At 43.4% G+C, this 26,815-nt stretch overlaps 1 protein-coding gene across 1 annotated transcript in view; it reads left to right on the top strand.

The window, feature by feature from the left end:
* PATJ (PATJ crumbs cell polarity complex component) overlaps positions 1–26,815 on the top strand; it is a 235,289-nt gene that overhangs the window by 155,813 nt on the left and 52,661 nt on the right. The window contains 5 exon segments of the mRNA XM_030571946.1: positions 6,543–6,615; positions 16,669–16,761; positions 23,440–23,514; positions 24,027–24,144; positions 25,823–25,959. Coding sequence (XP_030427806.1) covers positions 6,543–6,615; positions 16,669–16,761; positions 23,440–23,514; positions 24,027–24,144; positions 25,823–25,959 — 496 coding nt within the window.

Raw genomic sequence — 26,815 nt, 5'->3', positions numbered from 1 at the left:
TGTTATTAGCAATCAGAGCAGCAGCTGCAATGAGTAGGCAGTAAAAGAGGGGGGACAACAGCCACAAACTCACCGTGTCTAGATGTACACTCACCCTGCATGTAAACCAAATAAGCTGCGAAAGTTTATTTCGAAATCGCGCAAAAAACAAATGTTACAGGCTCGAAGTCTAGTTAGCCTGTATTATACGAGAAACCATAAGCTATTTAATATAAACTGTTCTGGGCCCAATCATCATCATTATATTTCCTGAAACCCCCTTCTCTGTCTTCTCATTAAAAAAAAATTCCCATGTCCCTCCCTTTTCTACTTGGTTGTTCATCTTTTCTTACTTAGACAATAAACACTTTGGTATGTGATTGTGTGTTTGTATGTGCATCCGTTATTTTTTCATGTGATGACACAGCTTCCAAATTCTGTCAGCCCCAGAAATGGTTCAATTTAACAGGCCTTTGGAAGCTTGTTTGCTCACTTCTTTTAAAGGCTTTTTCTTAAATCTCTTCCCTATAATATTTCAATGAAAATATTGAAACACAGCTAACTCATACACCTCGTTTCTAGCCATATTGGGATTGAAGAGAAATAGACATCTTGAGTCTCAATGCATCTTTTCTGTCTGCACATACAACAGCTTTTTCAGCTAAAAATGCAAGCTGTGACAGTATGAATGACTGCAAGCTGTGCTGATGGGTTTGCTGCTTGGATGACTTCAGCTGTGTCCCTCTCAACATTAAGGATCTGGAGAGAGCAGAGTGTTGCATTTATTATGGTTGAAAACTGGGGATGAGTCACCCACAGATAGCAAAGAATTTTATCTATAAAGTTTCTCATGTTAAGGAGTTTCTGGTACAGCTCCACCTTACCCTATTGTACCAGAAAGTCAGAACTAAATAACTGAAGTGATCAAACATTAAGTTGCACAGAATAAGAACTTCAAAGCAGATGAACTGGCCTGTTCTCCAGTTGGATGTCATATGGGACCCTATAGATTGGTATATTATACAGGTGATGAGAATCAACAGCCCCAAGAATAGTGATTCATCCAGTATAATAAACTCAAGTAAAAGCAGCAGCAATAGCAGATAGTGTTTGACTTTCCAATGCGGTCCTTAGCTGTGAGCTTTCCTTACCCTGGAATTGGGTTATGTAGAGCCAACCCAGAGTTGCTGAAACTAACAAGCTCTTTGTCTCCTTTTACACCCCATTCACTCTCAGCAACAAGAATCTAACACCGTGCTTTCAGTTAGCCCACCATGAAAGGCACTGGAAAGTCTCATATCTCACACTGCAGTTGTCAATCCCCATGGCAAGAAGAACTCTGTGCACTGGTGCGAGGATGACCAGACAGGAAGTGTGAAAAATTGGGACGGGGTAGAAGGTAATATATAAGAAAAAGACCCAAAAAATCAGAACTGTCCCTATAAAATCAGGACATCTGGTCACCCTAACTGGTGCTGATATCACCTAAAGAACCAACCACAGAAATGAGGCATAATGGATCCCTCCTGGTCCAGTAGGTAAGAGTGAATGGGTGGTAAAATGAGATGAAGGGCTTGGACATTTTATTGCTGGTACTTTATAGGGTTTGATGAGCTGGTCATGACTATAGAAGAAATACAAGGTGTCTTCAGCCTTTCCATTTCTACCAAGAAATAAATCCCAGCTCAAAAACTAATGTGCAGTATGAAAAACTTGTCTGATACTTTCTCACCTCCAGATAGTGTTAAAAACAGCATTACTTCCCCTTCCCAAAACTTTTGCTGTTTTGCTGTAATTGCAATGAGGAACATAGAAGTCCCATTGTATTAGAAAGTTTTTCATGCCAATTTGTGATCTTTTCCTCTATAAAGTTGACAGTGGTCGTTTAAAACAGTTATTTCTGGCCAAACTCCAAAACACAGGCCTTGATACAGTGCTGTTTCCCAACAGCCTTGTTAGTTAGTTACATAAACTTGTAATAGTATATGAAAAGTTTATAGTTGAATTATCACTGTGGTTTTTATTTAGATTCAGCACATGTTGCTGTTGCTTGGCTTTCTCCAATAACAAACTGGAAGACATTCAGCCTGTAAACATAGTTTGTTGTTTTTTTGTTGTTTTTTTTCCTAAAAAGTCACCTGAACATTGTAAAAAGAAAGTACAATCTTTTTGGGAAGCAGAGCTCAGTTCAAACATTGCCTCTAGTTTATGTTAAATAACATTGTACCATATTGAGTGGTAGGCAGTGCTGTTTTCTAGCTCGTGTGGCACGTGGGGCTTGTCTTTGTGAATCCCAAGTACTGGAAACAATAACTATCTTGGGTGGGATTTTCAAAGGAGCCTAGAAGAGAGAGGTGCTCAAATCCCATTGGAAATTCACTAAGAACAAAGCCGCTAGTTTCCTGAGGCTTTTTTGAAATACCCAGCCTTAGTCCCTGATGGGTACAGTTTGCCAGACAAATTTTGAAATGTTACTTGACAGTAATCTGGAAGAGTAGTGGAAATTTTACTCTGATATCAAAAATATTTTAAGGTATTTTTGTTGAGAGATTCTGTCGGGCTTTGCTTTCAAGAAAAGATCAAAAATGGGCTGATGCCAAACACTTTATTTCCAGTCTGAAATTCTCCTATTCCCCCATATTTTGTTTAACTTCCTTCTAGTCTTCTCCTGTTTTGGTACTTATATATGAGGAAGTCCATATGTCCAGGAAGTTAAGACATTCATTCTCTTATTTTTAAGATTGCAATGATCCAGCCTACTCTGCAGCACAGATTAAATGTTCATTTTAAATGATTGTCATAAAATAAACAGCTAGATAAGTGTAGACTGAAAAAAAAAGGGGGAAAGATGAGGGCATTCCCAGTGTTGGTAGGAAAAAATCTTTCAAGCTGATGCAAATAGCAAAACGTCACTGTAGAGAGAGTTGTTAGAAGCAATATGCCCCTCTATCAGCCCGACCACTTCTGTCTAACAACTGTCCCTGCAGTGACTCTTTGCGGTGTGTGTGTGTGTGTGTGTGTGTGTGTGTGTGTGTGTGTGTGTGTGTGTGTGTGTATCTATATACACAAATTTGCTTCCTGTTAGGGAGTGGAGGGAGAGGCATGTCTAATGGTTTATACTTAGGCCATGGCTACACAGGTACTTTACAGCCCTGCAACTTTCACGCTCAGCGGTGTGAAAAAATACCCCCCTGAGCGCTGCAAGATACAGCGCTGTAAAGCCTCAGTGTAATCAGTGCCGCAGCGATGGGAGCGTGGCTCCCAGCGCTGCAAGCTGCACCCGTAGAGGATGTGGTTTACGTGCAGCGCTGAGAGAGCTCTCTCCCAGTGCTGGCACTCCGACCACGCTCACACTTCAAAGTGCTGCCGCGGCAGTGCTTTGAAATTTCAAGTGTAGCCATACCCTTAGTGTGGTGAAGAGGAGGGAAGTATGGTAACTTGCTCAAACAGGAATGTGGGAGAGAACTGGGTGGGCAGGCCTTGCCAAAAGTGCAAGCTTTCTGCCACTTATGCATTGGCTTCAGTCCTGCTTGCCTTGATCGTTTGCACTAACTGAGTTTCTTATTGCTTCAGCACTATGAGATAGTGACTGCTATTGACATAATCAGTCAGCACTCTTTTCTCTCTCACTAAAGTGAAGACATGGGTAGCCTTCCATCCCAAAGTACTTCACATCATATAGACATACAACACCGCTGAAATGCAGACACGTCTTTGGTGTGAGTACAACAGTCAGGTGGACGATATGCACGCAGTATCGTACACAAACTATGGAGGAGAGTTGGAAGTGGTGTAAAATTATGGGATGTTTAACATCCTTGCAAAATGGAGAGACATTTAGGTTTTAAAGTTATATAGGCAAGATGAGCATAGTGTGTAAATTGCATGAAAGTTGCTTTGACCTTGAAAAAATGAAGGACTGTGTCGATCCTGATGAGATGTGAACATGTGCTTCCAGGAAATCTATGCACAAATTGATGCTGGGTAATATTTTGCATGAAATAGTATCTTAGAACAGGTTTCTTAGTGGTAACCGTAGTAACGAATGGCACATGCTGAATTTTCACTTGCAACCGCTGCAATTCAGACGTGATGCTCAGACCACTAAGCATCTGCTCCAACATCAAAAGACGATAATTCATTTTAATTTTAAATAAATTCCTGTTTAAATCAAGGAAATTTCTGGGAGTGGAGTGCAAAAAGCAATTTATTATTACCACTGTGATTTTAAAATATGCTCCCACTTTGAATCTGCTTTGAAGCAGTCTCTGTTGAAGAAATATTGAAGTGTTTGAATTGTACGATTACAACAGGGATAGATTACAAATTGTGACTTTTTGCAACCCTGTTTTTCCCCCCAGGAATTATTGTAATTTTTTATTATATGGAATACAAATTACCATCTGTTTAAAATGACATACATTTTTAAACCTGATGATGGTGTATGTAAGTTCAGTATAAACTATTTTATGTAAGTAAAAACAATTTTAAAACATTGATATTAAGATTTATGTTTGGCAGTGTTTTAGAATTATAACAGCATTTCTCACAGAGATTAAGATGTATGCATTACCATCAGGCTATACATTTTGCATCATGAGCTGTAGGTTATGCTACCATTATGCTATTAGTGCTTATGTAAGACTTTGTCCATTGCTGGTGGGGGGAAAAAAGCTGTATAAGCTGAATTAATAGTATGCAAAAATTGCTAGGTTTTTTAGACATCTTAGATTTGCTGATTAATTCTCATATGTGAGAACTGCCGTGTAATTGCAGTGTACCATTGTGAAAACAAAAGCAGGAAGAAATGTCCTTGCCTAATATGCTGTACCGGTACAGTAATACATGCTTGGAAATCATGATTTGAAGATGAAAAGAAAATCTCATTCTGGTCATTACGTCAGATTTCTGGCATGGCCTCTGCATGCATGGGTTGGTGACACTGGTCATTGGAGCACAGATATTAGCATATTTTCTGAGTGCTGCGAAGCTTTGAGGAGGGCCAGAGGGAGATACTGAGAGAGTCTAAAAGTGAGGGATTATGAACACTATTGAGACAATTTTTTTGAACAGCATGGCTGCTTGTTTGAAGATGAAGTAAATAAATTCATCAGTCTTCGCAAGTAGGATTTATCAGTTCAAATGCTTATGATTGCATTCACCATCTTCTGCTGGGTGTCGATCTAGCGTTGTCTTTCTGTCTGAGTAATCGGGCTATCCTGGATTTACGTGTTTAACACTTTGAGGGATAATTGATAAACCATACCCATGTTTTTCTTCGAGACATTTACATTTTAAAAGTGATTTTATAATGTACATTTCTCTAATGTCTTATTTCTATAATTAAAAGATAGAAAATCTTGTGTTTAAGACATTGGAACGTGGGAGATCTGGGTTCAGTTCCTGGAGCTACCACAGATTTCGTGTCTGACCTTGGTCATGTCACGTAATCTCAATCCTCTGTCTGTAAAGTGGGAATGATGATGTTTCCTTTTGTCTGTCTTGTCTATTTAAACAGTCCCTGTCCCAATGAGCTTACAGGCTACGGTTATGGAGCACCTAGCATAATGGGGTCCTAATCTCATTTGGAGCCTCTCTGCACTGGTGTAATATAAATTAAAAAAACATTTTTGTTGTTGATTCATTTGTATAGCTTTTTAAAAGCAAAACTTGAAATCTCCCTTTTTTTCTGTACATCAGATACTTCTTTAAAACAATATAACAACATTAGCTGCAGTCTCCTTGGTTATGTTTTAAGATCGCAAAGGTGTTTACCTAATTTCTTCAATCAATTTTGAATGTCACACAAGACATCTTCTAGCAGGGCAGCATGAATATCTGTCAGCCTTCCATAAAAACATCTTTGATAGTCACAAAGTAGTCAGTTGTTTTAGGAGCACATAGTCATCCAAAAGGAAAAAGATACTTCAAATTATTATTTAAATATTATCTTTGAGTAACAGTGCATTAATACATAATGGATTTAGTGTTTTGAATTAACTGATTCCCCACCACTCATTAAAATCATGCTAAGTTTATGTTTCAGATTCTCAGAAATGTATACAGCAAATATGAACTGAAAAGAAAAAGCTATTTTACTATCACACGTAGTAGATACAATAATGATACCTATATGCCTGATAGGTGAGTGCATTAGACATACCATGGGTAGGTACTAGGAACCCATTCCTGAAGAGATTTTGAAATGTTTTTATGAGCAGGGAAAGAAATACCCATGCAAAATGTGTTTTAAAGGTTGTATTTTCATTTCCCATTTATTGTTCTCTAGTACTATTGAATTGCTAAAACTCTCTATTGAACATAAATTAAATTATTTCCAAGGTGACATGCTATGATCATATATTAACTAATAGAGGATTCAAACAGAAGTGAAAAGTGTGCCTTTCTAGGTTTCTAATGTTTTTACATAAGATAAATATTTTACTAATAAACTGTACCTAAAAGAATCATAATACATGAGGCAAGGACCAGCTCAATACATAGTTTAACCTTTGTGTCTGAATGTGTAATAAACTGATTCTGCCTCTTTTGATGTTTCATAGAAATGGAGATGCAGTTAACCAAATGGCTGTTACTCCTTTCCCATTACCTTCCAGTTCCCAGTCTTCTATTGAGGTAAGATTTTTTTTTTATTAGGGCTTACTAAATTAGATTAATCATAATTAGTACAATATACATTCAAACACCTTGTCTGATTAATCCTGAAAGCTAATGTGCATTAGGTAGGAACTGGACCAAATGTGTCTCTTTCCCCTCTCTTTTTAAATGAAACAATTGGCATGGTGCTAGGTGACAAGATATTGTTTTAGTTACTGTGATACAGCAGGAAAATAAATCAATGAACGAAAGCCTTGCTGTCTCTTGTCACGATTATTTTTGAGAGGGTTGAAAGTTTTGGGGAGGTATTGCCTGGAGAGTCCTCCCAGGAAGAAACTGGCATTTTCAGTGGGAGACATGCAGGGAAACATCTTGTAAGTGAAGGCCAAGACATCCCACGAGGTTTTGATTCCGTCAGAGGAATTAGGAGTAAATCCAAGTAGCTGAATTTAGAAAATAAACATTAAAGGTCTGACCATTGCCCACTGAAAGCAATAGAACTATTTCCATATTTATTATTTGCATTACCATAGAGAGGTAGGTCCCAACAATGATTGAGGGCCCTGTTGCACTAAGCATCATACAGTCACATGATGAAAGATCATCCCAGCTCCTAAAAGCTTTCAATCTAGAGAGCCAAGATACTCAAGGGGAAACAGGCACAGTGAAATAACTTGTCTGTTTGGCATGACCAGGAATAGAACCCAGGTCTCCTGATTCCCAGTCCTGTGACCTAGCTAGTAGATGAGGTATACAATTTACAGCCATACTACATACTACATTTCTGTAGCAGAAATGACAGTATGTTAGTATATCTGATGTATTAACATGGAGTTTTAGTGTCTAGTATCATAATATGCATCTTAGCAACTAAAAGCATTATGGATGTTTCTGTTTATTCTCCTCCAACAGTAAGAGCTTCCTAGTGTGACAGTGCTGTATATTATGGTTGTTGCATCAGGCCTAATGTGACTCTTTTTATCCTTTTTGAGCTTTATGAATGCAGTGTGCTTACTATGCAATGCAATCTGGAATGTTACAACATCGTTATCAATTTGATGTCTCATCATAATAGTATAACTGAGAAATATGGTACTTACTTGTAGATATAGCACATGGCTAGCCTTGCTGCTGCTTATTAATTCTATATCTTCTTGAGTTAATAAAGCAAAGCATGTTTTAGAGTCAATTGGGGCTAGGTTTAGCCTTGAATTGTTAAATTCTGGTCATTGGTACATTTGCTTTCTGATATTTTAATAAGCATTATTACAATCATGCAGCCTTAGCTCATGCTTTGCAATGTTAGTTGGAATTTCTGGAGCATGCTTTTTTGCAGTTTTCAAGTTACAGTAATGTTTAAGGCATTGTACATCCATGATGCAATTCAAGTGCTATTATGCTGTGCAGAAAAGCTACATTAATTAGCTTTTCTTTCAGGGGAACTCTTTAATTAAAACCCTGGGTTTCATTTATCTATGTCGTAAAATAAGAATATTGCCTTTTGAACTGGTGCTTCATGCTCCATTGGGTCCTGATCCATGCGGCCAGAATCCGTGTTCGTCTGTGGTTTCTATGGACCAAGCCTTTAGGTTCACTTTAAAGTTTTCGTGGTCATTTTGTGATGACCTCAATAGCTGCTGTTGCCCCCTACACTATATCTAGAACATCTCCCTTCTCATGTTGGTAAATAGTAAAGGTAAGACAAGTAGTAACTTCAGCTGCTGTGTTCTTGCACCCTCATGGTATTACCTGTTACCCTGCCCTTGAAGAATTCATTCCTGTGAAGCTGCGTGTTTAAAAACCTTCACTGAAAGGCAATATCAATTTTGAAGCAGCTTTGTGTAAATGTACATTTGGGGGAGAGAGGGAAAGGTTTGTCATTTTATTTGAGTGGTTGAATAGCTTAGGAACTGGTGATAGGTTTAGAGCCTTCTACCTAATTTAAATCATCAGACTAGAAGTTGTTTTCCATGGGATATGGCACAACTATCACATGAACTCTGTTTAGTAGTCAAGTGTCCGTATCACCAAAATCTACCACTATGCAGGAACCAAAGAATTCTGTCCCTTTTGCTGTTTGACCCTTAAAGGTAGACCCAGTAGGTGGGTAAAGTTACGTGCAGTGAAGAGACTTTTTTTTTTTTTTTTACATGTTTTGTGGCTAAATGCAGAATTTCAATTTCCAGGGCTATCCATCAGACATTTGACACCACTGTAAAAAATACTTCAAATGGTTGTCATAATTATGTAAGGCTTTGTTGCATTTTTTGCTGTAAATTAATCATATCTTAAAATGTTATGACCATATTATGTACTTTCAGAGGAGAGACAAAATAGATGTTTAACAATATGTGTGGCTTGTAGATTGCATAAGAATTGTTGTATCTTATAAAACAGGCCTGGAGAGACACAGGTGGGTGAGGTGGTAATTTAGCAGTATGTCATGATCTTACATAATTACAAAATGCTATTGCTAAACAGAATTAATGTTAATCTCTTCACTTTGATTGAAGTAGTTCAATGAGAAAAATGGCTGACTAGCAAACACTCCTGTAACATGGACATGTTTATTTCTGTGAAACCATAGGACCGGACCACAATAGAGAAAGTACTGGTACAAAATGAACTAGTTAAACCAAAATATAGTGTCTAAGTCTAACAGAAGCTGTTTGCAAGAACCTTAATATATCATAAAGCCACCTCTTACATAATGTTTTGTAACTGGGATGAGGCATTGTTTGTGAATACTGAATGTAGTGAGCCTCCTAAAGAATGGAGAGAAGTAGATTACCTCTTAAGATGGCTATTTGCATAATTCCCATTTTACCTGTTCAGTGCCTAACAAGAATTTAGAATAGACTGGTAAAGAAATCTGCTAGTGAAGATCTTTGCAGGAAATTGGATTGGTAATATATAGTCAATTTTGCTTTGTAAGGAAGAGTGTGCTTGGGACGTAGAGCAGTGCCTTGAATTCATTTGAACAATTAAAAAAAAAAAAAAGAGGGAGAGAGAGAGGAAACAGCCCTAAAAACATCTCTTCATCTTCAGGAGCTGGGTAAAAGGAATAAAATTCTCAGGTAAAAACATATCACATGTTTGTTAGGGAAAGAAAAGAGGCTAAAGTTTCTACTTCTATCCTCTTGGTTTGGAAAGTGTTTTTTTTTAAATAGCCCTTTCTTAAGCATGTGCTGCATCATTTCTCAGTCATGTTCTTTATATATGTGGAAAGCACAAGTCACCATGGTATCTATGCACCAAATAAAAAAAATTAAGTTTCAGCATTATTTTGGTAAGACCATTTTCTCTGCTTCAACTATGGTAGCATTGTATGTTCCATTGGCTCTTTTTGATGTGAAACCTCTTAAGAAGGAAGAAAACTCCTCATCTGTCATATCACTGCCTCTACTGTACAAAGGGTGTGTGTTGCATGTGCTCTAAAGGAGGTAAAACGTACTCCTCTTCTCCTATTGCGGAAGGGAGTTCCATAGCTGAGCACCATTCAGTAGAAAAGACGGTTACTCACCTTTGTAACTGTTGTTCTTCGAGATGTGTTGCTCATATCCATTCCAGTTAGGTGTACGCGCCGCGCGTGCACATTCGTCGGAAAACTTTTACCCTAGCAACTCAGTGGGCCGGCAGGTCGCCCCCTAGAGTGGCGCCACCATGGCGCTCCATATATACTCCTGCCGGCCCACCCGCTCCTCAGTTCCTTCTTGCCGGCTACTCCGACAGTGGGGAAGGAGGGCGGGTGCGGAATGGATATGAGCAACACATCTCGAAGAACAACAGTTACAAAGGTGAGTAACCGTCTTTTCTTCTTCGAGTGATTGCTCATATCCATTCCAGTTAGGTGAATCCCAAGCCTTACAAAGGCGGTGGGGTCGGAGTGAAATGTGGCAGAATAAAACTGCCGAGCCAGAGGCTACAGCCTCTCTTGACTGCTGAACCAGGGCATACTGCGAAGCAAAGGTAAGGACCGAGGACCAATGGAGCTTCGCGACAGGTCTCGTGGGTAGAAACACGAGCCAGCAAGGCGGCAGATGAAGCCTGAGCCCTGGTAGAATGCACGGTGATGTGGCTTGGGGAAATATGAGCCAAATCATAACAAGTGGGGATGTCCGCCATCACCCAAGATGAGATCCTCTGAGAGGAAAACAAGCAAGCCCTCCCTTTGGCCCGCTACCGGGGCAGAGCTGGGGCACCTTAGGAAATGATTCTGTCAGCACAATATAATGCGAGCACTCCACAGATGTCCAAGGAGTGCAACGGTTATGCCCATTGCGTTGAGCTGTGGGTAACATGAAAGGCCAAAACACCTTAGGGAGGAAAGCCGGGTGCGGTCATAACTGCACCTTGTCTTTGTGGAACCTTCGTAAGAGCTCTGATCTCAGAGACCCGTCTGGCCAAGACTAGGTTGAGGTCCCAGGGCGGGGCTGGGCGGCGCACCCGAGGGTGCAAGCGCTCCAAGCCCTTGAGGGACCTCGAACCCATAGAGCGTGGGACACTGAACGTCCATCTTAGCCTGCTGGAAGGTAGGGATGGCCACTGAGAGTGTCCTCAGCGATGATACCGCCAGATCCGCCGCTGAAGGCCAGAGGCAGGCCAAATAGAGGGGATCGAGACCTCAGCAGGAGCAAGATCGAGCGTACTGCAGCTGTAAAGGAAACGCTTCCACCTGGCTCGGTACGTTGACCAGGTGGAAGGCTGCCTGTCACCCCGACTCAGGTACGCAGGAGCCACCGTGAGGCGAAGAGGCTGCAGGTCCGAGTGACGAAGCCTGTCATTGCCCTGAGTGATGAGGTCTGGGCTGACAGGCCGAGCAACGTGGTATGTCAGTGCTGCCTGGACCACTCTGGAGTGATCATGATGATGCACGCTCTGCCCCTGCGGAGTTTGAGCAGGACGTAACGAACCAGTGGGAACAGTGGGGAGGCATAATGCAGTTGGCCGTTCCACGGCATCAGGAATGCGTCCAAGATCGATTCCGAGGAGAGACCTTGGAAGGAGCAGAACACCTGGCATTTCCTGCTCTCGCGGTGAGCGAACAGGTCTGTGTGAGGAAACATCTCCACTTCCGGAAAGCGGGACGCCTCACATGGGGCAGAGTGATCACTCGTAAGACAGGAAAAACCTGCTGAGTCAAAGAGTTAAGACGTTCCGAACGCCTGGGAGAAAGGACGTCGCCAGCTCCATCGAGTGGGCCATGCAAAAGACCCGGAAATGGATGGCCTCCTGACAAAAAAGGGGGGAGGACTATGTCCCCCCTGAATACTTATGAAGCACCTGGCCCTTGTGTTGGCTGTAAACACCGAGATACAACGGCCTCGCAGCTGCCGCTGGAACCCCTGGCATGCCAGGCGGACTACTCTCATTTTTGGGGCATTAACGAGGAATGCCAGCTTCTTAGAAGACCAAAGGCCTTAAGCTCGGAGGCGACCATGAGCACTCGAGCAGAGAGATGATGCGTCCGCCGTCAGGGGCAGTGAGGGCTGGGGCGGATGAAACCGCATCCCTGTCCACACCAAGGAGGGAGTTAGCCACCACTCTAGGGAGCCTAAGACGTTCGAGGGAACGGTGACTACCATGACCATTGGCTCCCTGACCAAGCGGTACGCCAAGGTGGGCCGGACTTGGAGAGGACGGAGGCGGAGCTTGGCGTGTTTGGTTACAAACTTGCGGGCAACCATGGACCCAGGAGACTGAGACAAGAGCGAGCTGAGGTCGTTGGGAAAGCCTTCAGACCTCAGATGATTGTTGCCCTCGCCTAAAACCGCAGTTGTGATAAGCAGGCTCCGGCTAGGTAGGAGACCAGGATAGCCCCTAGGAAGCCCAACCTCTGCGTGGGAACCAGAGTGGATTGCTCTATAGTAATCATCAGGCCTTGATCTGTGAATAAGACCGTGACGATGCCCACGGCTGAGCGGTTTGTGTCTCAGAGTCTCCTCGGATAAGCGAATCGTCCAGATACGGAAAAACGCATATCCGACATCAGCGACGGAAGGCGGCGACTATGGCCATAAACCGGGAGTATTCACCGCTGGCTATAAAGTGGAGGCATCTCCCGTGTGGAGGGAAGATGGCACTGCGAAAGTACGCGTCCTTCATATCCAGGGCGGCATAGTAGCCCCCAGGAGGCAAGGATGGAATAATGGTTCCCAGGGATACCATGTAGAACTTCAACCTTATCCTAAACCGGTTGAGTCCATGCAGGACCAGGGAGGTCTGAGACCTGTGTTCGAGTGGGGGACTAGGGCATAACGGGAGTAAAACCCCTTGCCCCTTTCGTCCGCTGAAGGGGGACAGGGCTGGAGCAAATTAAAGGTGGTACCTATGCTCCATCGTGCGCAGGACCCAGCGATCTGAAAGTAACTGGGGCCATGCCAGGAGAAAGCGGGATCGGGATCCCGTCCTGCGACTGGTACACCGCCCTCCGGCGAACCTTGGAAGGTCCGTCTTTGGTCCCAGTGGTAATTGCGAGGGACCTTGACTTTGGCTTTTTAGGGGGCCTGACGTTTGTCTGCAACCACCTTGGCCTTGCCGTTTTCCAGAGTTCTGCCTCTGGCTAGGCACAGAGTATGGCGGCTGGGGCCATAAAGGCCTGCGTTTGGTCGCTGGCGTATACATGCTGAGACGCCTTAGGACCCTATTGTCCAGCAGGCTTCGCAGTCTGGGGCTGTCTCTGCCGCGAAGATGCCTTTACCAACAAAGGGTAAATTCTTTCCCCCGTCCTCCAAGACGGCAGCGAACTCCAGGTGGGAGGTTCGAGGGAGAAACTCCTCCACCCAGGTGCTATAATTATCGCAGCTAAGCAAGGCTTGTTGCTTTGCTACCCAGAGGTGCAGGGCCCCTGCAGAGTACACCTTGCATTCGCCAAGGCTCTTTCTGCTTCGGGGCTGGCGCCCGCTGGCCATCATATCAGGATCATGGTCCTGAGCATAAAATCTGCGCATATGGGCTGACACGGATGCGTGTCCGGACGGCCATGGAGGTACTAAAAGAAGGCATGGGCCGAGTCTCTGACTCACTCGGACCTTGCCCAACTCGGCACCGGGGACCGGCATCGGGAGGCGTATCGGTACCTGGAACGAGATCCAGACCCGCAACCAGAACGGTGTTGGGAGGTCGACCGAGATCTCGAGGCTCGGAGAAGAGCTACAGGAGTCAAGGTACCTGCCCCGGTGCCAGATGTCGGAACGGTGCCGATAGCGGGTCGGCGAACGGGATACCGACCGGTGCAGCGAGTGTGACCAGTACCGAGGAAAACAGCACCGGGACTGCCAGTGGTGTCCGGCGTGCCGACAGGACTTGGAGTGTCTGCGGGACCGTGATCATGAACGGTGCCGCTCTGCTGTACTGACAGGGGACAGTCCCTTGAAGAGACTGTATTACCCGTACCGGCGGTGCCCGGGTCAGGCAGCACTGACTCTGTCATGGCACTGAGAGCCCTCGCCATTGGTAACATCTCCGGCGTGCAGGGAACAGCAGGCTCAACCACAGTGCGTACTGGGGAGCTGTCAGGCACCGGATTCGACGGCCCTCGTGGGGCCGGGATCCACGGTACCGAGGTCATCAGAGCTTCGGTAGGAGCCGGTGCCGGGCGAACCGATTTAGATAAGCTGTCTGGCTGCGGTGCCGTCAGCACTGAAGCAGCGGGAGTAATACGCTCAACCACGGCGCGTGCCGGGGAGCCGTCGGGCACCGGATTCGATAGCCCTTGTGGGACTGGAATCGACGGTGCCGATGTTGTCGGTGCCTCAGAGGCTTCGGTTGGCATGGAAGCAGCCGGAGCAGGAGCTCAACCACGGCGCGTGCCGGGGAGCCGTCAGGCACCGGATTCTACGGCCCTTGCGGGACCGGGATCGACGGTGCCGACGTCATCGGTGCCGCAGCAGGTGTCGGTGCCGGGCGATCCGACTTAGACTAGCCCTCTGGCCGCGGTGCCGTTGGCACGGAAGCAGCCGGAGCATTAGCTCGACCACGGCGCGTGCCGGGGAGCCGTCAGGCACCGGATACTACGGCCCTTGCGGGACCGGGATCGACGGTGCCGACGTCATCGGTGCCGCCGCAGGTGTCGGTGCCGGGCGATCCGACGTAGACGAGCTCTCTGGCTGCGGTGCCGTTGGCACGGAAGCAGCAGGAGCAATACGCTCAACCACGGCGCGTGCCGGGGAGCCGTCAGGCACCGGATTCTATGGCCCTTGTGGGACCGGGATCGACGGTGCCGACGCCATCGGTGCCGCAGCAGGTGTCGGTGCCGGGCGATCCGACGTAGACGAGCCCTCTGGCTGCGGTGCCGCTGGCACGGAAGCAGCAGGAGCAATACGCTCAACCACGGCGCGTGCCGGGGAGCCGTCAGGCACCGGATTCTACGGCCCTTGTGGGACCGGGATCGACGGTGCCGACGCCATCGGTGCCGCAGCAGGTGTCGGTGCCGGGCGATCCGACGTAGACGAGCCCTCTGGCTGCGGTGCCGCTGGCACGGAAGCAGCAGGAGCAATACGCTCAACCACGGCGCGTGCCGGGGAGCCGTCAGGCACCGGATTCTACGGCCCTTGTGGGACCGGGATCGACGGTGACGACGTCATCGGTGCCGTAGCAGGTGTCGGCGCCGGGCGATCCGACTTAGACGAGCTCTCTGGCTGCGGTGCCGCTGGCACGGAAGCAGCAGGAGCAATACGCTCAACCACGGCGCGTGCCGGGGAGCCGTCAGGCACCGGATTCTACGGCCCTCGTGGGACCGGGATCGACGGTGCCGACGTCGGCGGTGCCGGGCGAGCCATCTTAGACGAGCTGTCTAGCTGTGGTGCAGCTGGCACAGAAGCAGCAGGAGCAGTAAGCTCTACCACGGCGCGAGCCGGGGAGCTGCCAGGCACCGGATTCCATGGTCCTGGGGGACTGGAATCGACGGAGCCGAAGTCATCGGTGCCTCTGCAGGTGACGGTGCCGGATAACGCAACTTAGGCGAGCTCTCTGGCTGCGATGCAGGTGGCACGGAAGTAGCGGGAGCAGGGGGCTCAACCACGGCGCGTGCCGGGGAGCTGCCAGGCACCAGCAGGAATCGTAGACTCTCTCGACCTCGGAAGAAGGGAGCGGTGCCGAGTCGACATCGGTGCCGGCGACGGTCGGTGCCGAAAGGCCTTGGTGGTACCGGCGGGGTCCGGTGCCGAGGAGGCGCTTCTGCCCGCCGCTTGAACATCGCTCGGCGCCCAAGGTGGAGGGATAAGTGAAAGTCCCGCACATTTTTGTTCTCGGCTTAAAAGCCTTGCAAATGGGGCACTTATCTGTCAAGTGTGATTCCCTGAGGCACTTCAAACAGGAGTCATGTAGATCTCTCTTCGGCCGCGGCTTCTGGCAAGCCGGGCCCCTTTTAAAACCGGGTGAGCCATGTATGGCTCCGGCACTGGGCTCATGGAAGGGCTACTTCCCGAACCCCGCTAACTAAACTAACCATGTTAGCAAAGAAACACGTATAACCATACAAATATATATATAAAAGTGTTATAACTGCATAATTATATACGAGAAAACGAGTAGCTAGGGAAGTGGAGGTCAGCTAAGCCGCGCTCCACTGTTCCAACGACCGACACGGGCGGTAAGAAGGAACTGAGGAGCGGGTGGGCCGGCAGGAGTATATATGGAGCGCCATGGTGGCGCCACTCTAGGGGGCGACCTGCCGGCCCACTGAGTTGCTAGGGTAAAAGTTTTCCGACGAATGTGCACGCGCGGCGCGTACACCTAACTGGAATGGATATGAGCAATCACTCGAAGAAGAACACCTTTTCCTCCTGAGCTTCATCCTCAGTAGTGTCAGAGTAGTTGTTCCCTGAGTGCTGATGACAATATTCATGGAGTCATGTGTAAGAAGAGGTGGTCCGAATGTAAATTGATCCTTGACCAATAAAGACCAGCACTTGCTTTCTAAAACTTGTAACACTGATTCTAATCAGTGATGGTTCATTGTGGATCTTCTTCCTTATTTCAAACAAACATCACATCACATAAATGCTGTCTAATTTTATCATGAGCTATTTAGGGGCAACATTTTGTTTTTTAAAATAATCTCTTTACTAGGATCACAGTGGCACTGAACATGCAAGCAGTGAAGAAGATTGCAGCTCAGAAGTTGTCATGAAAAGCTCGATTGATGATGAATGTATCAAAATGGTATGTGTTGCTATCTTTAAAGAAATATGTTTAGTCATCCACGAAATTCAGAGCTTGAAAAGTGCTAACTTAATGGGTCTGGGACGCTCCCAGCTCTGGTGCAAGAGCATGAGTACCAACCTCAGGGCAGACTGTTAATACACCATGGCACAAACCCCAGATTGGTCATGAGTCCTAAACTTAGATTTCACCAGACAGCTGCATTAAGTGCAAACTCCTCAAGTGTATTAACAGCCTAAAACAAAATCACAGACAGTTCCCTTTTGATACTCCGGTCTGTCTCCTCACCCATGTGTCTTTGTGATAGATGGCCCTTAAACACAAGGATCACAGCAATATTCATTTTACTCCTAGTCTCAAAATACTAGTCACTTTCCCAATACCTTGGATCTCACATGGAAGACAACGCTTGTAGCCATTCCTATAATAAATTATATGGAGATGTATTAAATAGGAAAAGGAAGCTAGTCATTTACATGGTTGAAAGCAAGTGAATATAAACACATGAATTAGGTTAGTTAGGTTTTAAGTGGTAATAGAGGCTTCTATAACCAGCAAGCTCAGTTTGTCTTTCAGTGTTAGCCCAGAATAAGCAGATGGGAATCTCTTCCTTATGCCTAAGAAATTTCTTGCTCCTCCAAAATCCCTCCAACACAGAGATCCTTAGTTCCTTTTGTTTGGTGTTTTTATGCCCTTCCTGCCATATGCTCTCAGTTGCAAACTCAGTTGATGAAAATGAGTCATGCGAGTGGACTCCTCTCCCCCCACCCCCCTGGGAGGAAAGGGGGAGAAGGGTTGCAGAACAACTCTAAGAGCCTTTAGTACTCTTGTTGATGATTCCTCAATTCAGATGTAGGGAGTTGCCAGTTGTAAGATCCAACACGGCCAGTCTGGTATCAATGGGTTTCCTCTTTCCGGATGGGTGTATAACGAGCCTCTCTCTTCACACTAATTAATGACCCTCTCCTGTATGGTGATTCATGCAGTCATAAAGGCTCGTAATACATCCCTTCAAAGATTACATTGCGATATGGAACGCAGATATTACAAGTAAGATTAATGAATGCAGCAACTCACAAGAATTCAGTAGAATCCAAACACTGTCTTATAATTCTAATACATATCCTATCAGTATTAACCCACAAGTGAGCCAGACAGATTTCAGCTACGTATATATCAGAGTTCAATGGGGACATAGGGACTTTGGCATGAGCTGGTGCCTGGTCTTCTGGCATCACAGGGCCTCATTCTGTTTTCACGCTGTTGTAGTGCAATTAAATTTTAGTGAGTAACTCCTGATTTATCTAAGTGAGAGGAAAATCAGGTGTATGATTTCCTACACCTGTTCATATGATTGAGATGTAAATACAATTTGTTCTATATTAAGGTACAGCAGTTGTATGCAGCTCGCTGGTCCTTCTCTTGAGCTATACTCAGCAACAAGGCATTCACATCTACTTTTGTCGACAATATCTTCTGTACCCCAGAAAAAAGCTTGTGACTGTAAATCACACTCATATTTATATCCTAGCTTCACAGATTTTTAAAATCAAAAGGACCATTATCATCTCGTCTGTCCCCGTGCATAGCACAGACTATAGAATTTCTGCATCAAATCCATAATTTCTGGTTTAATGTGGCACTGTCAGAGTGTGCGCTGTAATAAATATCAAACTCTGCATTGATACGTGGTGGTGGTTGTTTAATGTGTTAGGATCATGCGTTATCAGAAATTTAGAATTCCTGGGGTTGTGCCTTAATCTTCTTTTAAGGCTCTGTTAGAGGTTAAAATAGAGAAATTCTAAGTATGCTGAGGAGTGACTAACCCACAGAAACATAAAATTTCTTGGGACAGTCATTTTGTCTGCCTCTCAACCCCCAACCATCCACCCCACACATAACAGTTTAGTATAGTTCTTAATTGAGACATGTTATTTATGCATAATCTATGTGAGGTATTTTCATTGAAGGAATGGCTTTTTTGTTTGTTTTGAGGGAGTTGTTTTTCTTTTGCTTCACAAAGTCTTTGGTTTTTGCAAACCTATTTGTTTTTAAAAAATATTTGAACGTTACAAACAAATACTTGGAAATCCACTGAGTTTTTGCAAAGAACCAGAAGTTGATATAGTATTTGAGCATTGAAATCAGCCACCAAGCTAACATTGGTTTGTTTGTATTCCTGATTGACAAAGCACTAGTGTCGAATATGTGCATTTGAATTGTCCAAACTGCCCCGTAAGTTCTGCAATGTTAATGGGCCTGAATACAAATGAACTGGAGTTTTAATGCGTGGTTTCTAACTGTAAATGCACATTTTTGTTACTCTACCTACCTTATTTGGCATACTGCAGCTGGGAAACTGAGATACAAATTAAGATGAAAAAAATACACAATGTCTGAAGTGGCTGAAAGAGACAAAGAAAGTTAGGAAAAAAGCTTGGGCAGATATTACGGAGTAGATTATAGTGCAGGAGATGAGGACAAGAGATGTAGTTGGGAGGGGCATTTTGGAATTCTTTGAAAATGAGGTAAAGCATGAGTTTAATGTAGAAGAGTGGAAGCTATTTCAGAGATTCAAAAAGAGTGAGGGGGAAGATGTGGCTGGAGCAATGGGAAAGGAAGATTATGTTGGCAGCTGCATTTTGCATGTAATGGAGCAGAAAAGTTGGGAATTGGATAAACCAGTGAGGATGAGGTTGTAGTAAATCAGGGTTTGGAGCTGTGCTCCTGCTCCACTCAGGCTCCAGGCAAAAACCTGCAGCTTCACTGCTCTGGAGCTGCTCTGCGCTCCAGCTCTGGGCTTCGTGCCAAAGCCCTGGTAGTAATTAAGACATGAAGTTATGAAAACATGAACTGAGTCATTGGCAGTAGGGGTGGACAAGAATGGATAAATGAGGGAAAGAGTCCAAAGAAAACAATGGAAAGATGTGGGGAAAGAAGGCATCAATATGATACTCAATTACAAATTTAGGTGACAGGAAGGATGTTAGTGTGTCAACAATGACAGAGAGCAAGAAGAGAAGAATTTAAGGGGAAAGATAAGATTGTTTTTATAATAATAATACCTAGCTCTTATATACCGCTTTTTATCACAGATCTCAAAGCACTGTACAATGGAGCTCAGTATCACTATTGCCATTTTACAGATGGGGAAACTGAGGCATGGAGCAGTGAATTGACTTGTCAGAGCCAGGATTAGAACCCAGGTCTCCAGAGGTCCAGTTTAGTGCTCTATCCACTAGGCAATGTAGTCTTATCCAATATATGTTTGTTGTACATCCACTGAAGTAACTGGATTTTCATTGGGGTGAGTTTAGACCATCGAGTCTGTCAGTAATGATCGTACACTCAGTGGTCTAAACTCACCCCAACGTAAATCCAATCACTCCAGAGCCAGTATCATCTATCTATCTATCTGTCTGTCTATCTTACCTATCTGTGGAGTTGTCAGGCTGAAGAGAAGGTGAAAGGTTAGGGACAGGGAGATGGATTTGGAGGATGGATATAGTGCTATTAGGTTAACCAGGAACATCCTGGTGGTTTCAGATGATACTGACCCTGGAGCAAGAGATAGAATAGGCTGTAAAAATAGTGGCAGCCGGGTAGACAGTAGGCTGTGTAAGATCTTTATCAAAACCCAATTTTTGAAAATTGCTTGGTGAATCATGGCAAATAACTCTAGAATGTGGAGTTGATAAAGGGTGTTGGAGATTTCAATAGTATTGCTATATAAATACTAATTTTTATAAGTGGCTTAACAGTTGTTGCTTTCCTCCGTGCCAGAACGTTATGTGTTCAAGGCCCATACTGCTACTTGAACTTTTTGCTCTTTGCTAACATTGCAGGTCTGTGCTCAATGACTCATTCTTTAGATGACAAGATAAACAGAGATTCCTGCTGCCAGTCTCTTGGTGACTGTCAAGGCCAAAGGAAAAAGATGTCTTATTGCTGAGAGCATAATATTTCCCCTGTTGCCCATAGAGTCATGTCACCATGAGTGTTTACCTTATTTGTAAAATTATGATGAAAAAATACAAACTTACGTACAAAGTGATTCAACTCACTGTGTCCATTAACTCTCTGTAAATTTGTCAGGCTGCCCTGGGACAGTCTGTGCTGCCCGTTCATTGCTTTTAGAAGTGCAAAGTTACATAACTGAATTTGTCATGGACCTGTTTGGATAGAGAGTGGTGGAAAGAAGGGAACTTATTTCTTAGCTGGGATCAATGAAAGTGCTACCAACTAAATACAGTGCTAGCTGGGTGGTTGAGGTTAGCTGCAGGGGTGAAAGTAAGTTAGGCCACTTACCAATACGGGCCACCCTCCGGCCCCTGGGAAGGGCGGGGCCTCGGGAAGAGGGGGCGGGGCTGGAGGTCAGCATTGCCCAACCAGCCTTTTCAGGCCACCTGGCCTGCGTGGCCCTGGGCTCCCATGTTGATTTAAAGGGCCCAGGGCTCTGGACGCTGCCGCTGTGCTAGCGGTGTCCGGAGCCCCCAGCCCTTTTAAATCACTGGCCCCAGGGCAACTGCTCCCTTCCCCCCCTACCCATTGCGGGGGAAGGGGGAACCAATGGGGCAGGGACATTAAAGCGCTGCAGGGCCCTTTGCTGCAGCAGCGCTCTAACATCGCTGCCCATTCCTCCCCCACCTCGGGGCAGGGACATTAAAGCTCTGCTGGTATGGAGTACTGGCTCGTACCGGCTCACTTTCACCTCTGGTTAGCTGACAGAATGCTTTGATGTTTTTCTGAGGATCTGGCTATGCTGATTCCTATGAAGGATCATAGAAAAAGAATGGAATTTTTTTTAAATCCATAAAGCGATTCTTTCAAAATTTGGATCTTGACTGAGATGAGAATGGTTTGAGTGATAACTGAGTGCTCATCAAGCAGCTTGCATTCTTGATGTCTGTGGGGCATGCATTGCTGCATCATGTAAATAGAAAAGATAATTAAATTAATGTTAAACAAATAGCACTGTATTCAAGATATCTGAATATGGAACATTGATCTGTTTTTATACAGCTGAAAGCTGAGTTCTTGTTGCACCCAATGTGTAACCGAGGGATTTCATAAAGTGGTTTCCAGTACATTTGAGGGGATTCTGAGCACAAAGCATTTGAGACATTTTCAGGGATAGATTCACAGTAACTCTTGTGTTTTTCAACAATTTAATGTCTGTTAATTAATATGAATTTGAAGCTAAGAGTAATAAAATAACTTCTTAATGTACAAAGACTTCAATACATGTGAAATGTAGTTTCATGTTTTGAATCCCATAAAGCAAACTGAATAACGAAGAATAGTAATAATGAATGATGGAGCAAATGAAATAATTCCCCACTGCTCATTAGAATAATCCCTTAGAAAGCAACATCTGTAATCTTTCCTTACATATTTTTTCCCTCACCATGTCTGGTAATAGAGTAATTGCCACTTTTTCTACCTTGTCTTCCTGCTATTTATGCAGACTTCAAAGGAAAATTTTAAAATAATTTAATGTATTTCTTTTACAGTTGTAGAGGTCTCCTACTGTTTTTTGTACCCTTAGATGATGAATTTTTATGAGACTTGAGGAAACAGGGCCAATATTTTTCAAATGTGGGTAATTAAAATTAGGCACTCAAACCCATATTTAGGCACCTTAATAAGTGTCCTGATTTTTCTCACTGGTGCTGAGTACGAATAATATCCTTTGAAGTCAATGCCCAGCATTTCTGAACATCAAGCTGCTTATGTAGGTGCTTTAACACGGGTATAAATAGCTGTGTTTAGTTACCTAAGTCTGCAAATGTTGGCATAAGTTTATGTAGCTTGGCTAAGAGACAGTGAAGAAGAACTGTCATGACTGAAAACATTTGAAGAGTGTATATGCCAAGGAAGGACAGGAATTCTTTAGGATGTTATAAGGAGATAAAACTAGAAGTAGTGGGATGAAATGTAGGTTAGAAGAATTTAGACAGAATATTAAAGAAACTCTCCTGACAGTAAGATCTGTTTGTGTCTGGAAAGTGATGGAAGCACCTTTGTTTGAGAGGTTTATAACAAGACTAGATGAAACATTGTTAGTATTTATTTTGTTGCAGAGAATAATCTTGCACTGGCAAGGGAGAGATGGATTAGATGACTGTTTAGTTTTCTCTTATTTTGTAGGCCCAATTCAGGAAGATCTTGTGGGACTACTCAATATGCTTAAAGTTAGACACATACCCAACTCTAATTTCGTAGGTACATAGGAACATGTAAATTGGCAGACACATGGTGCATCTAATCCAGTAACCTGTCTCCCACAGAGGCTAGTACCAGAAGCGTCAGAGGAAGGTGCAAGAGACCCCACAATAGACAGATGTGGCATAATCTCACCTCTTTTATTTCCCCTCCCCCCCCCCCGCGCAGGAGTCTCCTCCTAACCTCTGTATTGCATCTAAATTAAGTACTTATAGCCCTGGATAATCTTGTTTTACATGTAAATGTCCAGTTCTTCCTTCAATCCTGCTAAATTCTTGGCTTCAGCATCATGAAGTAGCAGAGTTCCATAGTGTAATTGTATGTCGTGTGTAAATAGTATCACATTACAGAATCGGAGCCTTGATTTTTCTGGTTTTGAAGAAATTTAATTTAAGTGAAAGTTGAAACTGATGTGACTTTTTTTTAAATAAAATTACCCTTTTCCCTGTTTAGGATGTCAGAAACAAAGCTGACAAACAGATGTTGATGGTAGATCAGCAGGATTTGGTGGAGCAACTTCCAGAAAAGGTATGTGTGTTTGTATTTGAAGGGGAGGTTGAGGGAAGGGAGTTCAACTGAAGAATTGTTTATTGTATCACAATTTATGCTACCAGGACTCTTCTATAACTGAGAAGAGATCAAACTAATTCTTATCTGAACACTGAATAGTTTTAAAAATATCCTTCTCTTTAAATATGTAAAAATAGTCATGCAAGAGTGTGTTAAGAATACAGTTTCCTGTTCTTTAAGAATTCAGAATGTTGTCTCACTCAGATAAGTCTCTTATACAAAATGAAATTCCATCAGACTTTCTTTGCAGGCATTTCTGGATTCACAGTAGCAAACCTACCCAACTTGGTTCTTTTAAAAATATTAAATATTCTTAAACTAATTTTCTATTGCCAATCCAGTTAATGTAAGGATCTTCATACTGTGCTTTAATCGATAGCTACTATTGATTTCAGAACAACACGTGCTGCCTTTGTATTTTTGTATTTTAACAATTGAACTATTTTGATTTCTCTTTTCCTTTCTTTTAGGTCCTCAATCAGTTAAAACAATCGAAGTCTTCAACCAAAGCACCCATCAGTTTACATGAGATATCTTCGGCACCAGCACCTTCTTATCTTTCTCCAGAGGCAGAATTCACCAACTATAGTGAGAACCAATTATTTCTTTCTGCCAGATAGCTTACATTAATGGCAAAGTTACCCCAGTAATATCATAACAAGTACTGTCACAATGAGCTATGATATTCTGTTGTAATTGGGATTGTTTTAATCCTCCTTAGTCACATTTTACTTTATCGTTTTTATTTTGATGTTCCAGAGGGTGAACCGTAGAATCATAGAACTGGAAGGGATCTCAGGAGGTCGTCTAGTCCAGTCCCCTGCACTCATGGCAGGACTAAGTATTATGTAGACCAGTGGTTCTCAGAGCCGGGCCGCCGCTTGTTCAGGGAAAGCCCCTGGTGGATCAGGACGGTTTGTTTACCTGACGTGTCTGCAGGTTCGGCCGATCGCGGCTCCCACTGAATGCAGTTTGCCACTCCAGGCCAATGCGGGCCTCGGGAAGCGGTGCTGGTGGAGGGAAATGCTAGCTGCCCTTCCCACAGGTAAACATGGCAGGTAAACGAGTGGCAGACTAGCTTTGAGAACCACTGATCTAGACCATTCCTGACAGGTGCTGGTCTAACCTGCTCTTAAAAATCTCCAGTGATGGAGATTCCACAACTTCCTTAGGCAATTTATTCCAGTGCTTAATCACCCTGACAGTTAGGAAGTTTTTCCTAATGTCCAACCTAAACCTCCCTTGCTGCAATTTAAGCCCATTGCTTCTTGTCCTATCCTCTGAGGTTAAGGACAACAATTTTTCTCCCTCTTCCTTGTAACAACCTTTTACGTACTTGAAAACTGTTATCATGTCCCCTCTGTCTTCTCTTTTCCAGACTAAACAAACCCAATTTTTTCAATCTTCCCTGATAAGCCATGTTTTCTAGACCTTTAATCATTTTTGTTGCTCTTCTGTGGACTCTCTCCAATTTGTCCACATCCTTCCTGAAATGTGGCACCCAGAAGTGGACACAGTACTCCAGTTGAGGCCTAATCAGCACAGAGTAGAGCGGAAGAATTACTTTTTGTGTCTTGCTTACAACAATCTAACAATTTTTTTTAATATAAAAGGGTTTGAAACATTTTTCCCATTATTTAATACTCTTTTAAATGTTTGAAGGAATTTTTCTTTCCATATTGATTTCCTGTTCCATTGGTAAACAAAAGGTTTTTTTCTCCATTTTAATAATAATAATAATAATTAATAACTACAAGAACTTGATCATAGCTTGTTTAGCTTTTGTTTGTCAAGAGGATGGTCATTAGTAATATCAGAAGTGCTCTTTTGTCAAATATCTTGTTCCACTTGATTTTGGATAGTTGCCTTTTGCAGCTGCAGAACAAAAGTGTTGCAACAGTGCATATGAACCATGTCTATTTCTAAGTGACAAGTTGATTTAAAAAAAATAATCCTGAATGTAAGCCTCAAAAATTCCCTGTGTTTCACTGCCATGATACTATGCTGTCACATCTAAATGCAACATGTTTTGTCATACTGAACAAAATCACGCAAGTCGCATCTCAATTCTGAAGGCAATTTCACATCAGATTCTAGTAGTTCTAAGCTCAGATTTTAGGTTGTCTTTACAGTATTCCTCCTATGTGACTGTAGAGGGATATTGAGCAAGTTTTTGCTCTTTAATTACTAATGTACATCCTTATTAGATCAATTATATGCACATTTAATATTGCTGACTAATTTCTTTTTCTTTTAATGTTTTTAGACAATGTGCTGCCTCCTCTGTTGCCTGTGGATCCAGCCACATGCCCAGTTGTTCCAGGGCAAGAGATGACTATAGAAATATCCAAGGGGCGATCAGGCCTTGGTCTCAGCATTGTAGGAGGGAAAGATACTCCACTTGTGAGTTTGTTAAGCTATTATTCATTGCCTTAATTAAGAAGCAGAAAAAATAAGGAAAAGAAAATTTTGAAATAAGCAGTACCATTTATCCAGTAGGCCTCTGCTAAATTATTCAGTGTTGTGAATGGCATACAGCTGGTTTCATAATAAACTTGGTAGTTTTGCCTGATATGTAAGATTCAATATTTATTATTTCCTTTTAAATTGACAGTTATATATATTTTCATTACTATCTTCCATTACCATCATAATTGTCTATTATGTATCCCACTTTCTACAATTTAAACCATATAAATTAAAGATTTCGATGAGTTTCCATTTCTCACTTTTATTATTCCTAGAATGAGCTCTATTTATTTTACACATAAGCCTTCTTCCTCTCATTTTTAAAAAGTAATGAAATTGTAAATTATTTAATCTGAAATGTCTATGACAGAATCACAAAATGAATGTCACAGCTTCGCTTTGTGCTAACACCTGCATACTTTAAAAACAGAAATGCTTATTTTGTGCTCTGTTTAAGCAGGGTACTTACTAAGTCCCTGCCAGTACCACCCCAGGCTGGACACAGATCGGCAAAGATAATTTTATTACTTTCGTGTGTGTTCCTTTGTTTAGTCTACCCCTCCAGCCATGCTGCTTAAAAAGTTTGATTTTTTTGTCAGTACCATCTTAAATGTGTACTGTTTTCAGCACCATTAAAGTATATCATCAATATGCAAGTTCAAAAGGTTAGCTAGCCTAAACTTTTTCTTTCGTGTTTGTGCTAGGTAATTTGCTATTTTAGTTCTTCATTCTTTCTCTGAGAGATACAATACAGTACTATAATTGAACAGACTTTCAACATGAAATTCGT

The sequence above is a fragment of the Gopherus evgoodei genome, chromosome 8, assembly GCF_007399415.2.
Source record: "Gopherus evgoodei ecotype Sinaloan lineage chromosome 8, rGopEvg1_v1.p, whole genome shotgun sequence".
Lineage (NCBI taxonomy): Eukaryota > Metazoa > Chordata > Testudines > Testudinidae > Gopherus > Gopherus evgoodei.
Note: the sequence above shows the minus strand (reverse complement) of the source record. Positions and strands in the feature narration are given on the sequence as shown.